This window comes from Oreochromis niloticus, linkage group LG9, assembly GCF_001858045.2.
Source record: "Oreochromis niloticus isolate F11D_XX linkage group LG9, O_niloticus_UMD_NMBU, whole genome shotgun sequence".
NCBI classification, from domain to species: Eukaryota; Metazoa; Chordata; class Actinopteri; order Cichliformes; family Cichlidae; genus Oreochromis; species Oreochromis niloticus.
Genome location: NC_031974.2, coordinates 16,141,135 through 16,159,475, shown reverse-complemented (window position 1 = coordinate 16,159,475; position 18,341 = coordinate 16,141,135). Strand labels below are relative to the sequence as shown.

The following is an 18,341-nucleotide window of genomic DNA, read 5'->3' as shown; positions in this document are numbered from 1 at the left end:
AATTGCTACCGTCCATTGCCAAGTCGTGGTCTGACACTTTGGGCACAACGAGAGGGGAGAAATAAAGTGCTGTGGTAGCATCCCATATGACCCGATTCTGCCTCCCACTCTCTTTCCTCTTTCTGTAGGGATAACTTGTCCCAGTTTTTATCTCGGGGTTTGGAGGATTTGCGATGGTGGCTTTGCTGCTTTCTCACTCAGTTTTTTTTCCTTCAAAATCTAGATGTGAGGCGGAGGACGATCTATGAGTACCACCGTGTGGAGCTGACTAAGACAAAGATCACCAACTCTACAGCTGTGGAAATGATGCCTTTACCCAGTAAGAAGAATTAATAGTAACAGTTTTTGGTTTGATATAGACTCCTGAGTAAATTCCTTATTTTTGTATAGGCTGTAGACCTTTTCCTTGGCCATGTGTCTAATTGGCTATTAACTGCATAAACTGTTTCATCTTTTTTGACCTTGCTCCTCTGCAGCCTGCTTGCAGTTCACCAGCTGTAGCTCCTGCATCTCCTCACAGATCAGCTTCAACTGTAGCTGGTGCCATCGGCTCAACAGGTTGGATATAAGAGCATTTTTACTCTTACAAAAGACATCTTTTATTGTCCTTTTCACATTTCCATCGAGTATGTTCTCACAGGCAATTATTGTATTTTGTTTTGTTTGTGAATTAGCACTAAATTGAATTGAACTGAACCATTGAAACTTGCCTAGCACATAGGCAAAGTGCACATACTTTTTGCCTGTGTAAATAAGCAAGAATGCAGCAGCTAATCTTTTGACTAGGCCTTCAAAGGGGTCTCGTGATATCGCCACTCTTCATCTCTTTATGTTGGCTTCAGCAGTTTTAAGCTACACGGGATCATTTTTTAGGGCTCCACATGGTCGAGCACATGGGGGCATTAAAAAATGTACTGCAAATTTATGAGATTGTCCCTCCCTCCAGACTCAAACTAAAGGCAGGATGTGCCTTTAGCTGTGCCTTTGTTGGCTCCTAAACTGAAGCTGTCTCCTGTTAAACTAAAAACCTGTGGATACTGGATGCCTTTAAAAAGCAGCAGACCCATTCATCTTTTAAGACTTGCTTTTGAGGAGTTTTCATTGTATTTGTGATTTTTTTTCTCCATTTATTACATCCTGTTACTCTTTTTACATCATCATTTATCATAAAGCAGCCTAGCCCTAAAATACAATTAAATTTTCAATATAATTTATTTATATAGCGCCAAATCACAACAGCTGGCTTTGTATTGTAACCCTACAATGATACACAGAAAACAGAGAAAACCTCAATACTAAATACTAATACTAACAAATATGTAGAATTTGTATAAAATATTTGTGCCTGCTGTGTAATTGTTGGCACTCACAGTGCCATAGGCAAGGTTTATACGAAGTTTCCTCAAGAATGGCCCATTTGTCTAGGAGGAGATGGTGAACATACAAACGCTATGATCATTACATGATGATTGGTCAGTTAGGAATGATACCCATATCCAAACAATAACTAGACATTAGAAGCATATTTAAAGCACAGCAGAACCCCACATGCCCGTATAAGAAGCAGCTAGTTGTGGTTGTTGAAGGCGAGTGCTGTCAGGTAGCCACTTTAAATTGTCTTCTGCTCCTCACTACATGCCTGAAATCCAAATGGTTGATGCCATAAAGTGGCTGCTGGTGCTGTGACATCCCTTATACTCACAAAAAGGTATTTTACTACAACTGAAACTGGTATGCAAAAGCTAAAAATGGAGCTGTACACTGTATATACAACACCGTCTGTTGTTCAACACCTTTTTGAACGTGCTGAAGATTTCCAGAAAGAAAAGGTTTTAATCTTACTTTTCTGGGGGGACCACAGTTCCATACAGTAAATTGCTGAGTTTAACTCATTTGATTACATGTAAATTTTCTGTTTAATTGTATTACGTAAGTACAGTGAAGAAGACTATATTTATAGAAATCTGATCAAGTGAAAGTTACTCGATTGGTTTACATTCAGTTATATCAGAGCCGGTCATCTAGTAATTGGAAGATTGATTGTTAGATTCCCAGCTGCTTTAGTCTGCTTGCCAAAAAGCCTTGGTCAAGATAGTGAATCCCAATCATCTGTGCTGTTAAAGAACAGTTTCCAACTTTTTAGCTCACTGTCTCAACAAATTTGCAAAAGCTTTCTGGTTCTAGACCATCAGGATACACAAATCGCTGGGAGGGTTTTGTCAGGCAGCATTATTATATTTTATTATATTTTTTTAATTATTTTTTAAATTTTCTTTAGCTTTAGGTAAGTCACTATGGGCATTACAATAGAAACACAGACAGAGATTCGCAGTCTTGTAGACATCCATCAATGCCTCATCAGGCATGGGGCCAGGGAGAGGGAAGTCTGGGTGTCTGCTTAGAGTGCTGCCCCCCAGGACTGAAGCCTTAGTGAAAAGCAAGAAATGGATGGAAGGACAGACGATGGAAGTTATTTAATTTATCGGCACTATTATCAAATATAGCCGTGAGTCTAATTGTACTTTTTATTTCAGCCTTTTTTTAGCTTTCTTTGACCTTTTCTCTTTTAATATTTTTAATTTATACAATACTTTTAGCGGTCTGTTTATCCATTACAGTTAATGAACTGTTAATTTTTCCACTTAAATGTGAATTTATCATTCCACATATCCACTGACTACTGCAGAATCCCCCACGTGTACACTTCAAGTGGGTCTAGAAGGACTTGCTGGTAAAATTTCATCCAAACATATATATTTGGATCACAGATTTACATATAGTAATATAATCTGATTATTCTGAAAAAGTTGTGTGTTAGGTTTTAATTTAATCAGGCAGCTTCACATTTATCCTATGCAGCAGTGGTTGTAGTCTTTGGAAGAGAAAGCGACTCACTCTGACATTCATTCAGTTCACACCTGTTCTGCCAACCTTTGCTCTACTTTTTATCTTAATCTTCCCTTCTCCCCACACTTCAAAGAAAAGTAAATATTTGAGCTGCTAAAGAAGTGTTGGCGTTCCTCTGCAGAATTTCCTGACAGCTGAAATGTGAGCTGTGGTGGGTTTTTATTTTGTCAAATAGAAAAAGTCTGAGTTAAACAGACACCGAGGATAGATGGTGGAGGAGTTTATCTTCCCTGTAAGTTAAGGAAGCTTGGACCTGACTATCAATGGGTGTCTGCTGTCCTGCATTTTTATTTTGTTGAAAATATTTTCGGAGATTGTCGTCAATGTTTCGGGGGGTTTTGCCGTTTGACCTTTCGAGCTACAGTCCCTTCTTTTCCTGCGCTGCTGCATTTTAAACTCCTTGATTAATGAGCGTTCGTCTGCCAATCTTTTCCTTTGGACTAATTATTTATTTAGAGTGCTTAATTTGACTGGAGAAATGTGCAGCTCTTCTGCTCTGTCCGCTGGGAATTGTTATTTTGGACTTCGAAGGGGTATTGGGAGGTGGCTTCCCCTCTGTTTTGCATTTTGAATGCTCTCCCCTTTGACAAAGACAATCTAATTTACAGTTCAATGATATGAAAAACTGCTTTTCTGTTCAGCAGTTTATGGATGCGGCGGAGAGATACTGTACGCCTGTAGCAGGGATCTCATTAAGCAGCATTTTAATTAGCTTTCCTACTGTGTTAATATCTAACTGTTCAGCATCACTCTGCCCTTTGTATCCTTCAGCCATTTCCTTTGAAAAAGGTAAACATGCTTTAAACACGCACTAATTAAAAACTATGGCAGCCTCGCTGGCTCTGGGGGTTAATGAAAGGAGCTGAAATTTAAAGAGAACGTCCCTAACAGACTGATCGCACAGTGGAGTGCTGTGAAGGTGAGAGCCTGGCGCCTCTTTCATGCTAAGTTACAAGGTGAATCAGTTTGCTGTGGCTGATGTGGACTAAAGCGGGTTAATAAAGCATGACAGACATTGCCGTGGACTCACAGTGGGCCGTACGTGCCAGAGCCTCTGAATGCTGATGTGCTTAGAGGTGCAGGGATTTGTTTACCTAAAAAAACACAGCTGGTGTGCATCACAAATGGGTGTTAAGGAGACGAATGTTGAATTTCAATTTGTGGTAGCCTCACACCAAATTGTTCCTCTATAGTTTTTATGTGAAACAGCACACAGGCTCACCAGTCTGAGATTTTAGATCTCAAAAGTCCTGCCTTACTTAAAAGTAAATTCTAAGCAAAGTTTACTAATGAAGCAAAACTAAAAAGTAATAAACTACAGGTGTGTTTTCATTAATCTAAGAGTAGCATACACTCATCTGTCACGTTTTTATTTGCACCTCTTCAACTGCTCATTAACCCAAATATCTAATCAGCCAATCACATGGCAGGAACTCACTGCATGTAGGCATGTAGACGCCAGAGGATAGTGTCCACTGCTTTGAGCTGACAGGAAGGCAACAGCAACCAAGGTGCAGAAGAGCATCTCTGAACACACAACACATAAAACCTTGAGGCAGATGGGCCGCCACACTGGGTTCCACTCCTGTCAGCTAAGAACAGGAAGCTGAGGTTACAGTTTTTACAGGCTCGCCAAGATTGGACGATAAAAGATTAGAAAAACACATCTGATTTGATGAGTCTTGATTTATGCTGCAGCATTCAAATGGTAGGGTCAAATATTGACACATTCAAGTTGACAAGATGGATTTACACTTTGGGACCCTTAGCACCAACTGAGTTTTTTTAAATCCCACACTTAGTATTGTTGTCCATGTCCATCCCTTTATGACCACAGTGTACCCATCTTATGATGACTGCATCAAGCACAATTATCTCATACGGGTTCCTTGAGTTCTCTGTACTCAAATGGCCTCCACAGTCACCAGATCTCAATCCAACAGAGCACCCTTGGGATGTGGTAAAATGGAAGATTCACATCATGCATGTGTTCAGCCAACAAATCTGCAGCAGCTGTGTGATGCTATCATGACAATATGGTCCAGCGAGACCGGTCCAAGAGTTAAAACTGTTTTAAAATCATGCTTTTGGACCTTGTTGAATATGAAGAATAAAGGCAGTTCTGAAGCTAAAAGGGGGTCCAACCTGGTACTAGCAAGGTGTACCTGATAAACTTCCTATGAATACATTTCTCTCTAAAAGTAAATCACTCAGAGCAGAATGAACTGTCACTATCATCTAATGTTCCCCTCATAATGTTAAAGTAATACTGCTCTCAGGGGTAAACAGCCTACGCTGAGAGAAAACTACAAGCTGTTGGCAGACAGCTTGTAGTTTTCTTTTAGGACCTTCCACAGTGGGATAATCAGCGAGAGAGAGAGAGACAGTTATCCTGACAGACATGTACTGAAAAAATTGCATCAAAATGATTTGATTATATGAAAATTTAAAGGGTTAAAACTGTTTTATAATCATTTCTGTCATGCAAGGAATGACTCCCTCTAAGAATGAGTCAGACTGAAACCTAATATCACGATCCATCCATCCTGCTGTGATTGTTGAAAACCTGAGCAGAAATATTCACCTCATGGGTTTATTTATATTTAAATGAAGCACCTCAGCCCATTTCTAATTAAAGCGCTGTGGGCTCGCTGTCTTAGATGGCAACCGGCTGAGATGGATGCCATTGAGAAGAAACAAAGCCACGAGCTCCTTTTAGAGACAGGTTAGACCAGCCCTGTTCAGTAATATCGCGCCTCATTCTGGCTGCTCCGCTGCCCTCTCAGGGGGGAAAAGCAGCCGGGGGGAAATGGGGGATTAAGCAGAGGAATCTGTCTCGCCTGATTGAACAAATGGAGTGATTTTTTTTGGGATGGGGGTAAAAGAAATGGGATGATTAGAGAGGTAGAAAGATGACAATGGACTTCTTCTGATAAAGTCATTACCATAACAATATGTTCTCTAGAGAAATGGGACCTGCTGGGGATGCATTTTGGGCTCATAGTGTCCTTGCAGCACAAAGCAGAGATACCACTGCTATCGTGCTTTGAACTGCCGTGTTTCTGCCTTGCGAGCTGGTCGTAGGTTGTTTTTATCCGTGTTCATGTCAGAGCGAGTGGGTTTCCTGCTTTGCATGCTAACTTTTTCTTCCACACAGAAAACCCTTTGAGGGCGTAGACAGACAGGATGATGGCAAGCTCACCAGCAAGCGAGTTATAATTTTTATCCTTTACAGCAGGCAAGATTAGTAGCTGCTGCCTCGATTGCTGTCTGTCTTTTCAAATCGTATGGTTACGCATAGTTGACTCAGCAGGACCCTTATCCCAAGGCCTCATGACCCCTTGAACTTCCCACTCACAGACCTTCGTACTTTTCCCCTTTAAGCTCCTTGAATCCAAAGCTCAGAGGGTGGCAGGGAGTGGGAGGTGTAGATATTTTCTTCCCAGCTTGCTTCAAAGTAGACAAACCTGAAAGTATTATTGAGCTTAGCTTAAATTACACTATGAATGTTTAGAGGGAGCACTCAGCTTCATTGTACTTACAACCATGAGGAATATGACTCAGCTTGGAAAATAATTGTGCAACGCTCTTTAGAAAGCTTGACAAGAGCCACAAAGCCTCTTTTTAGGCTTGAAATGTGAAATTTGGGGATAGACTGTTGGCCTGTTTGGGATAGCAGCATCCTGAGTTTGATTACAGTGAGAACTTCTGTTTCATTTTAGTCTCCCTTTTCCTTTTCCACTTTGTTTTCCATCCAGCTAGTGTTTTAGAAAACGTAAATCAGCATTAAAAGTTAAGTATAAAGAGAGAGGAAAAGAGAGTACAACCAAACAGAGATATTAGATCAGCCCAATGTTAGACAGTAAAAGCTTCAGGTTCAGCTGTGTGGCAGGAAGGGAATGACCCAAAGGCACGACTTGGTAAACAATGCATAAAACTCCAATCAGCTTTATTGGTGAGGCCTTGCAACAAAACAATCTTAACACATGTCCGTAACTAGAAATCCAAAATCCAATTCTTTTGAAGGAAAAACAAGGACAGGCTCACACAGATAATATATACACAGGAGTAGATTGGATACATTTGTGGAACACAGCTGAACAGAATCTGACTGTGGAGACAGTGGAAGCAAAACTGAACATCACACACACAAGACAGGAGACTGTCAAAATAAAACAGGAAGTAACACACACTGAGACTAAGACAAGTGAACTTCAAAGTGAGACTGGGGTTAAACAAACATGGAGACATAACAAACCAGGGACACAGTTGGGGAGACTGGACATAGAAAGCAATGAATTAGTGCTGTCAGCGTTAATCTTGTTAAAATGACGTTAACGCCATAACCGCATTAACGCTGCAAATCTCCGTTAGCACGTTAACGCGGGCCTCACGGCGCTAACACGTTAACGAGCTAACCATGCTAACGCAGCGACGCCGTGCAGCCCCACGCACAGGGCTATCCGCTTTAACTCGCTAACGGAGATTTGCCGCGTTAATGCGGTTATGGCGTTAACGTCATTTTAACAAGATTAACGCTGACAGCACTACAATTAATGTCATGAGGAACCAAGAACTAGAAGCAAAGATAAACTCAGAAGCACAAAATATGATATCATACCCAAAACAGACTTGAACATAAATCATATCTAAACTCTAAAAGAAAGAATAACGAGTCTATAAAAAACTCAGAAACTGGGTCAAAGACCCAGGACCATGACAAAAAGTCTGGCCTCCGCTGCTTTATTTTTGACTAAGAAGAGACATGACAGTGGCATGGCTGTACAAATGGCAGTGTGACCCACTGCTGGTTATTTCATCATCTACTCCTCCATTTTTTACTGCTGATCCAGCCCTGGGTCTTTGGAGGGCAACAGTCTAAGCAGAGACACTCCAACACCCTTCTCCCTTGACATCACCATTTAAAAAAAATATTTTTGTTTGTTCATTTGTAGCTAGAACTTACTCTGCAAAATTTGATATGACAAAAAAAGTTTTGTTCATACATAGCACAACATACTGTATAATCTCTTTTCATTCTGTCCTTGCACCTTTGTTGGAGTTATCACACAGTACTGACCACCGGTTTGCAGACCAACTAATGCCTGGCCATGTATACTCTGGGTTTTGATTTAAAGCAGACTTCCAGGCAACATCGAAGCTCTTGACATTCAACCTTGCTTATAAAGAGGAAAAATCCTAGATTCTGACCTTCTGGTTTTAAGAGTAATGTATCCTGCTTGGCTGTGATGGGTACCCTACAGCAGTTGTGCTCCAAACACTGTTAGTTATTATAAACAGTTAGGATTGAGCCCCTCTGCTGGATTAGCTAAATCCTGACAATGACTCTAAATCTTTTCTGCTTTATGTTTTGTTTGAAAAATGGTTTATGTTAGTGTGTTCTGAAAATCCTCAACTTTGGTTACACTATATACATACACTATAATCCCACTCCACTTCCACCTTTATTAGACTGACATTTGTGCTGTTTCCTCTGCTCTCAGATGTTCCACTGGCTTTGACCGCCATCACCAGGACTGGATGGACAGTAGCTGCCCAGATGAGGTGAGTGTCACAATAAGCAGCCATTACATCATCATACCTGATAGTGATTTGGACAGTTCAGGATGGTGAAACATCTAAGTCTATATCAGAAACATAACAAAATGTCTCATCTTTCAGACCAAGGACAAGATGTGCGACATCGCAGACACTACGTACCTTTACCCTTTCACCACCACGGTTGCTGCCAAAACAACACCCAAGGGGAAGGAGGCCACTGCAGGCAGGGAAACACCCTCCACCTCCCACCCTCCCACCAGCGTCCCCACTGAAGGTAAAGTAGAAAAGAAGCGTTGGATCACGGCCACAGAGCATACTGTGCTGTGATCGATGCTCCATTCTGGCGAGATGTTAAATGAAGTGCATGCTCTGGAGCTGCTCTTTATTGTTTTTGATGCATTTCCTGTTTTGCAACATGCACAAGACACACATTTTGTTTAAAGAATACATGAATATGTGCTGCAGCTCTCTACTTAAACAAAAAAAATGTTCCAGATGACAAGCAGCGGAGCGCGGTGCGACAGCTGTGCTTGTACCAACTTTTAAAGAAGCAGATTGAATTAGGACAAATCCCACCAGTCGAAAATGGAAGCACCCACACAGACCTGGGATCATCTCACTCTGCTAGCTCAGTCTCGGTCTTTCATGCCTAAGAGTGTGACAGACACTTAAAAATATTCTCATCCCTCTGTTGTTCTTTTCAGTCATTTTTCAGGTTATTTATGAGGCGTTTTGCTATTTGACTCTAAAGACTCATCTTCCTTTTTGAAGGCTTAACATGAGTATATCAGAGGGACAGCTCAGGCTGAGATGGTTTGGACATGTGCAGAGGAGAGATAGTGGATATACCGGACAAAGGATGTTAAAGATAGAGCTGCCAGGTCTGAGGAAGAGGAAGACCACAGAGAAGATTCATGGATGTCGTAAAGGAGGACATGCAGAGGGCTGGTGTGACACAAGAGAAATTAAATATAAAAAATATAGAGCATTTTCTCTGAATTAACCAAAAATGTCTTTTATACATAGAGGACATTTTGGCTACCAGACCTTTTCAGAACATACCAGAAGATAACCAGTTCCAGATCTGTTTACCACGATGATTTAACCAGGTTAAAAAGAGAGCCGCCTTCGTGATACTAAAACTCTGACTTAAAGATTACTAACCTGTGAGTGTTGCTTCGTAGCACACACCTTTGATCAAAACACAGGTGTGTTGTGCCTCCTTTCGTGGAACCACACTTACATTGGTCGTGTCAGGCGGTATGAACAAACGGTCGATATGAATCACTGCATCACACGCATTTCCTCAAGTTGTGCAAAGGTCAAGAAAGTCACGTTCCTTTAATATTGCACCGCAAAGTATTGAGCACATGATTCACTGCACCCCAGCGGGAGATGAATCCAGACCGCATAATCTCCGAGTTATCTAATGCAAATCTCTGTGGAGGCAGCAGACAGCAGTCTTTTGCTGATGATAGGAAAACGGCCAAGGTGTCCTCTGGAGTTTGTTTACTCCCATTTCTTTGCCTCCAGAGATGCCAGGGTTACGACGAGTTGGTTGGATTTATCGTGCCAATTTTCGGTTCGTTTCCCTTTGTATATGGCCTTTAAACATTTTATTTCAGTAAACAGCCAATTTATCTTAATCAGCTCCAGATGTCAATCGTAAGTGAATCGAAGTGATAGGAAAGGGACCACCCACCTACCCTTGTCTCTATGTATGTCACCGTATAAAAACACTGTGTTCATTTTATTTCTTTATACCGGTAAATCTCATTGAGACACGAGGTCTCATTTATAATCAACACTAAAATCACACAGCTGGTACATTGTGTGGTGGTTTTTTCAGTTGTCCTGCTTCCATGTGATATTTTTGGAAGCTCTATCTTTATTGAATTAAAAATTGTACCTTGTACTCATTAATTAATTAATGTGGGTAAAAAAAATTATAAACATGCTGGAGTAAAAACTAACAGCATGCCAGTACTCAACCCCATTTGTCTGTACTTAAAAGACCAGGCCAAAAATTTGATGTTTACTTCTTCAAGTGGCTCAGCAATTTCCTGAAATAGCTGGGAATCGTAGGCTTTAGTAAACACTACTCAGTGTGTTGTGCAAAACGCATATTTGTGGCTATTTGGAGGAATTTAAGTCATCAGGATGGTGTGTAGCTCATAGACTCATGATAAACTAGAGTGTCTTTGTTCATTTGTGTTATTTTTCCATAGCTTTTAGAAAGGAAACACATAGGAATATGATATGAACAGGATGGAGTTTAAATGATCTGCCTCGCCTGTGGGGACTCGATGGAAAAAAGGTGTAATTAGGGCTCTCTGGAAGTTTTTTAGTTAATGGTGTGGCTCAGGAAACACAGCAAAACAATCTTTCCCAGTCTCTTCTTTTGGCTCATGTGAGGTCAGTGCTTTGTTTGACCTCAGATGTTCTGACTTTAAAGTCTAAGATTAAAGCTAATCATGTTCTTGTGGGTTATTGCTCCTTTACAGTGAAACCCTCGAAGTGTCTTGAAAGTCTCCAGCTTCCTGTAGCAAATTCTTGTCGATTTGCTTTTGTCTGTGCTGTTCTCGTTCTGTTTATCTCTTTTATTTTGTGCTTCTGCACGAGCTTTAACTGAGCTTTAAATTTTTATTTTCCAACAACTAAATCTTAAAAATGGTCCCCAAAAGTGTAGTTAGTCTAAAAAGACTTTCCAGTGCATGTCTGCAGTGTTTCGATCTCATTTGTCGTCCATTTTTAATTTTTTATTGAACTTTCTACATTCAAGTCTGGGTTATCTTTTATTTTGTATTCCCCCCCCAAAAAAGAAGCATTTTTTTCATGGCTAACTCCGGCAGTGGCCGACCTTTTCCATCGCACACCCATTAATCATCTCGTGGGGGCTGAGTTTAAACGTCCGGGCCATCTCGGTCGGGGTGCTCGACGCGCTGCTGTGATGAGGATAGATGCGGTGAGTTCACGAAGGGAATGGGAAAAACGCCTCGCTGTGAGGCAAAACACAACGAGTCGTCCCACAGATCAAACCGGGGCGTGGTGAGAGGCCTGGCAGACAGCATGAGGAGTAAAATGCACGGCGTGTGTATGTGTTAGTATCCGTGAGTTCAGGAGGTCGTGCTGCGGTGTTTACATTTGTTATCACCCACGGTCTGACAGCGGATCAGTTTCGCCGGCTATCCCCTCACTTGTCAGCTGCAGGGGTCAAAGGTCAGCTTAGATTACAGGCTGGGTGGCTCATGCAAAAGCTGCAGGTGGACATAAGAGCGAAGGAGGGAAAAAACAGACTGGAGAGGATGAATGTGTCTGCGTGGGTGGAGGCTTGTTTGGGTGTAAGGGATGGAAACGTCTCGTCTCTCACTCTGCTCACGTACTTAATATGCCTCCCTCTAAGGAACTAGTCACTTATAAAGTGAATGGAATTTTTGCAGTAATATGTATTTTAAGCCATGATAGCTACACGGCACTAGGGATAGTTGTAAAAGCAATTTATTTCACACCTTCCACTGCATGTACAACCTCCAGTAGTATTAAAGTCATGAAAAAAAGGCCTTATGTCTTACCAGGTCAGGTTATTTGTTGATGTTTTTCTCCACCTTTTTAAGCCTTAAACACCTCATACTTATTTAACATTAAATCAGTTTGTCCCCTATTCTATAAAAAGATGTGTCTGCTAGCTCTCTCCTTTTCCCATAGACTTTAATGTTTTATCAAAATGATTTCCAACACAGGTGAAAGTAATCCGGGCAAGGAAAATGAAAGGACAAATACAGGAAGTAAAACTAAAATCTAGCTACCAAAATACACTGTGGAGTGAGAACAAGGGGAAATTAGGACCAATTAAATGATTTTAATATTCTCTGGGCAAATGTGCAGCATGTATAGATTACAAAAAACAGCGCATTTTAAGTGGTTCTGGGTCATTTATAGTCTATACGCCTTCACCTAAATAGACATTTCTGTGAAAGAAGAGCAGGTAATTGCTTTGTTGGCTTCCTCGCACTGAAACGGTAATATCAAATTCACAGCCCTAACTCTGCTGTGCGACGTGCAGCCACTTAGAGAACAATATCTTTTAATGATTCATTTCAGTCACTAAAATGCACTTGCATTGCTCCTTTTAAAAACTGAAATCCTTTCGAATTAAATCATCCGGTGAAATGCATCTGTGTGATGTGTGGGTCAAATTTGCATAATGTGAATCCTATGGTGTGTGTAAATGGCTGCTACCCTTCGAGGAGAACTGGGTCATGCTACATTTCCATATTTCACATGTATAGTTAACCCCAGATTGCTTTTATGTGCCGAATTACGAATGCTGAACCATTATATTCACAGCATTCATTTTTAATAGGACGTTAAATATAGTAAAAGAAGATGGATCGCTAATGAAAGAAGCTTCGGCTCATTTGGGACCATCAGCGAGTTGTTTATGTTGTCAGAAACAAACAACAAAGAGAAATATTGATCATTGTGTCTGACGCTCGTGGTTCTTTCTGTCTTTGCCTCCTCACAGATGACACCAAGATCGCTCTGCATCTCAGAGACAACCAGGGTAGGTCCCCGATTTTCACTTCTGTGCCATCCGATAACTGTTGAGGCTAAGCCGCTGCTGCTTCCTGTTGTTTTTATTATTGTTTGTTTCTCTGTCTCCTGGTTTGACTTTACCGCTGAGGCATCTGTCCCTGATTGCTTTTTTATCTTTTGGGGGACATGTGGCTCAGTCAGTTGATAAACTTTATCCAGCAGCTGACTGTAATGCTTTACTGTCCTCTGTGGGTCCCAGCGATCAATTATGGTGTCTGGACCAATGCGAGTAAAAGCAACAGAGATAGAGGCAGTAAGCCCTTAGGCCCAGTTGGATTTATTTAGCATCATGTGAAAAAGAAAGTTGAGCCACTATTAATTTTAAGGGGAGATTCAAAACATTACACTGTCATTATTTATTTAACATAATTTAGGCCAAAATGCAGGAGAAATGTGTGAAAAATTGCTTTGCTTAACTCGTATTGCTTTGTCAGTTTGCTGGTCTGGAGCATTCAGGTGTGTGTTAACACAGTGCCAAGGAGGAAAGACGTCAGAAATGATCTTAACGAGGCAATTGCTGCTGCCTGTTAATCTGTGGCAATTTCCAAAGAAGATTATTCACAAGTGGAAAACCTTCAAGGCAGCTGCCAATCTTCCCACGAGTGGACGTCCCAGCAGATTTACCCCAACGTCAAGAAACTGCAAAAAACCCACATGCATCAGTGCAACAACACAAGTGACTCCTGTTTGGCTATTCATTTGCTCATATTGTCTCATAAATACTAAGAAATGGGATTATTCATAACTTGCAGCTGCTGTTTTATCAAGTGAGGAGCTACGATGTTAAAGTTAATTCACCATCATTATTGTCTTAGAGCCACAGTATTATAAGTCCAGCTGCTTTTTGCAAACAGTGACGTCTACTGACTGCTAAAGCAGAATTTTCTGATCCTGTGTAAAATGTTCTAATGATATGAGATAAAAACATGAGAACAATGCCCTCAGCATAAAATGTACATAAACCATGAACATTTATAGTGGTACAAGCAAACTCAAAACATTCAAATTAGACTTTTGGGGATTCAGAGGAATCAGCTAACGTTAAAGATACTATAATGTTAGATTGAGGTTGTGGCGTTTTTCACAGTGATTACCCTAAAATGTCAGATCTAATTTGACACTGTTGTCAGGAAAACAGCAGTTTTTTCTTTCAATGTGTTTTAGTTGGTATTATGTGTGTGGGGGGGAGGAAAAAAAAACATCCAAACTCCTGAAATGACTTTGAACTCCATCAGTTTTCGGAGATAGCCTCTCAAATGTTTCATTTCCTGCTCGAAAGGAATTGGAAATCCACGGCTTCTATCACACTTTCATTACACAAACGCTGCATGTTTCCCATCACTTGAGCACTCTTGTGCTGGCGCCTGGTGCTGCGATGATATCTCTTTGCATATTTTTTCATGCATCTACCCTTTATCGTTGCATACCTGGCAGTGGTGTTATTCAAGGTGAAGCTAAATTGTGAGGAAAGGACTGAAACATAAAAAGCGAGAAATTATATTGGCTTTTCCCCTGTAGTGATTGTATTGCTATTATAACGACTCGGTTGTATTTAATCAGCCTGCTTCCTGTCAGTTTGTCTGGGTGATCCAGCATGTTTGACTCAGCCTGGTTTGGTCTGACCTTGACGGTGACAGGAAATGCTGAGGTGATTACAGCTCCAATAAGAGCCAAGATAAGAAACAACAGGAGCGAGCCGCCCTTTTTTCAGGAGCTGCTTCTCAGCGCTACTGCTCCCCAACTCCTATGTACAAAAAGGCTGAATTATAGGTCTGCTCAGTTTGTGTTGTTGGTTTCCTGAAACCCATTAGCCAAGTGAGAGAACAGTTGTACTCCCATGTGCCAACCGTGGCACTAATGTGGAGCTGAAAATGAACAGATTGGCTCGGTTTCCTCTGGTCTCATTTGTCCTCTCTCAAAATCTCTAATGTATTTTATTGCTGTCTAAGAGCTCTGTCGTCCATTAGTGCTCAGGTCCTAGCAGTCATAAGGACAAAGCTAATGAGGAATGAATTTGTGTGCTGTACACCTACCACTTTGTCACTATCCAACTGTATTGTGCTGCAGTGTTAAATACTCCCACCATTACAGTATTCATATACTGTATTTTCATAAATATATAAATTACTTATGTATTTTAAGCCATGCTGGCTCTGGTGTCAGTAAACTGAAGTATTTCTATAACCGAAGTTACATCAATGTAAGCTCTTTCTGTGATAAAAATAAGAGCATTCAAGAATTCTTTTTTTTTGCAAACTTGATATTTTGTGGTTGTTTTGTAGACAACACTGGTTCCCAGCCGTCATTTCATACTCCCACCAAAGTATCCAGTCAGACAGGCTCAAAAACTCCTCCGCCAGCACCACCTCTCATCTTTAAAGATGTTCATTTGAGCCTGGATAAGGTCGATTTTCAGCTTATCATTATCAGTTATGGTTACAGTTATGGCTTTCAGTAATTTGTCCTCTTTTAGTTCCTACTTCATAATACTCTCCATGTATTATTGATCAATAGAAACTGTTTCCCAGACTGCCAGATAATTATTTTAACAGCTAGCCAGTGATTTCCAAGTTTTTATTCTCAGTTTTAGCTAGCTACTTCAGCTGTTTATTAGTAGGTTAGCCAAAAGTTTCATCTATATATGCATATTTTGAGCAAACAGTTTCAAAGTATGGTATAGATCAAGCTGTCTGGCATTATAGAGGTAATTAAAATCATCAACAGTTTATGGTCCAGTAAATTCATTTTAATGTGTATGATTCTGAAAACAGTGATGAAAAAATACTTTATGTGCCCCAAATGGTTGATTTGTTCTTCTGGACGTAAGGTTTTCAATGGGAGAAACATTTCATTGAAATCTAGATGCATCTGGATGTCCAGATGAACAGAATCAACCTTTTGGGATTTACTTACCTGGATGATTGAGCATGCATCAAGGCAATGCTTTAGGTGCTTTGATTATGTCAGTTGTGCACTATTAAGGTGTTTAAGTATGACTACAGTTTTTGCCTCAGTAAAACATATAAATGTGGGGTTTTTTTTTGCATGTTTCCACAGTTTTTCCACAGTCTTTAAAGTCTTGTCCAGCTCCACTTTTCACATAATACATCTGTTATTGGACACATGGCTGCAATGAGCCTGGAATTCACACAGAAAATTTTGCTTGTTTCACCAGACCACTATCACCCAGTGTATGTGATATTTTGAGGCCTTCGCTGCTGTCTTATTGGCTTAGACTCAGAAGAGTCCAGATGAAACTGTCTGTGCCAGAGCGCTGGGCTCCTCCAGGGGTCGGACACTCTCTGCTTGCATTCTGCTGGTTTTTAGCTGCTAGGCTTTTGATTTCTCATTGTGCCTACATCTCCGCTTAGCCACATGCCCCCCGCTAACCTTCCAACACCCCCAACTAACAGCTTGTCGCATCGTTTGGGCTTCCAGCTGAAGCAGGAGATGGCTCTGTGCAGCTCCAGCAGACAAACGCATGGGAAAGTGTCTTGTCTCTGAGAAAAACAGAGCATGCTCAGATCGTGTGTTTACTACATTAAGCGCAAAAGCAAGGATGTCAAGCAAGAATCCCGACTCACTGCCTTCATAGCTGATGGACGAACGATGGACACAGTTGGGTTGTCAGCATTGCTGACCATCAGTTGTTTTGTTTCAGCACAGCAAATTATCCATTTGTTGTTTTTATTTTTCATTCCCAGTTATGGTGGGCACATAATGTCTACACAGACAAACACATTAACAGTGAATTCCCACACACATTGCACAGATTTGATTACAACCCGAGTACGCCGGAAATCAATGAGGCAGAGAGCCAGGGGAGAGGCTGCTTGGCTGACAGGCCGAGTGGTGGGTATTGCTGCTAATTAAAGCCGGGGAGGAGCCCTGGAGAGGTTGCCAGGGTGGCACAGAAGGAGGAAAAAAAAAGCTTTGTGAGTACACGTGGTCTGAACCTGCTATAAATCTGTGTGAGATGAGGTACAACATGAAGGCAGAATCCTTGCTGGGTTATGTTCTCTGCTGGGACACTGTTTGTATTTTCTGACATTATTCTGTGTATTCTTCCCTCTGACAAATTGCAGAGGAAGTTCTCTCAGTTTTTGTATTTTTGTCTGTGTGTGTTTTGTGAAATTGTGCCCCCAAAGATGAAAACTGAGATTTCCCAGTAGGTTTACAGGCTGCTGTGATCATCTTCAAAAGAACTCTCAAAACACCTGCTGGGTCGACTTTGAGGTTCAAATATAAATCTGATAAAGTGCTTTACAGACTAGCGCTGACTTCCAAGACCAGCTGAAGGACCGATCTCTTATGTAGTCGCTACTTACAGCCTCTTCGGTTTGCAGTGCCACGACTTAAGGCTATAATAGGACTTTATCAGCAGCTATAGACCTTCCTCTTCCTCCCATCAGGACCAGACACTGCTAACCTTGGTGCGGGATTAACTCTTACTCGCACTTATGGGAGAACTGCTCTTGAATGCCTAAAAAGCCTTCAGAACAATCGTGCCAGAGACTACTAAAGACCCAGTTGCACAGTGAACCTTGAATTTGTTCTCCAAGTGAAAGAAATGTCCTTTAACCATTCAACAAATACTTTTAGAGTCACTGAAAATGAATCAGACGTGCATGGCTGAATGAGAGCGGTGCATTTGTTAGGTTTTAAAATGAAATGCCTTTTTCCTAGTGTGGTGACACGGAGCGAAAGCTGAACTTTAAGGCATATCGGCACAAGCAGGAAAGGAGCGTATTGATGAATAATGAGTGTCCCCTGCTGGTCGACAACAAAACTGCAACAAAACCAGAGAAAATATAACACTTGCTTTAAGCATGTGGCACAAAGTGATAATTAAACCAGCGGTGCTTAACAATCTGAAATAGCAAACAGAATGCGTGTGTGACAACATAATGACTTCTTGTTTTGTTTTCCAGTGATGCCAGCTGACAGTGCTGTAGACAGGGTGAAAGGCACTCATCCTCTTCACACTGGTTTGATCCTGGGCATCTTGCTGGTGATGCTTATCATGATTGCAGGCGTGCTGATCACAGTCTACATCTACCATCACCCGACCTCTGCAGCCAGCCTCTTCCTTATTGAGGTGAGCAGCAGCACCAGCGGGAAAGAAAGTTCATCCTTGATCTCGGCGTAGTGTTTCTGACATCAGAGGGCTGATTGTCAGTCTTACACCTTGACATAAATTACTTATTATATTTTCCTGTGTTATTGTTTTTTTGCTATGGAGAGGTTTATTAATTCTGGTTATGAGAATGAAACCG

General features: G+C 41.1%; 1 protein-coding gene across 2 annotated transcripts in view; it reads left to right on the top strand.

The window, feature by feature from the left end:
* plxdc2b (plexin domain containing 2b) overlaps positions 1–18,341 on the top strand; it is a 106,163-nt gene that overhangs the window by 82,028 nt on the left and 5,794 nt on the right. For both annotated transcript variants that reach the window (XM_005448936.4, XM_025910114.1), the window contains 6 exons: positions 224–319; positions 477–558; positions 8,412–8,472; positions 8,590–8,743; positions 12,995–13,033; positions 17,997–18,163. In XM_005448936.4, coding sequence (XP_005448993.1) covers positions 224–319; positions 477–558; positions 8,412–8,472; positions 8,590–8,743; positions 12,995–13,033; positions 17,997–18,163 — 599 coding nt within the window. The remainder of the gene's footprint in view (positions 1–223; positions 320–476; positions 559–8,411; positions 8,473–8,589; positions 8,744–12,994; positions 13,034–17,996; positions 18,164–18,341) is intronic.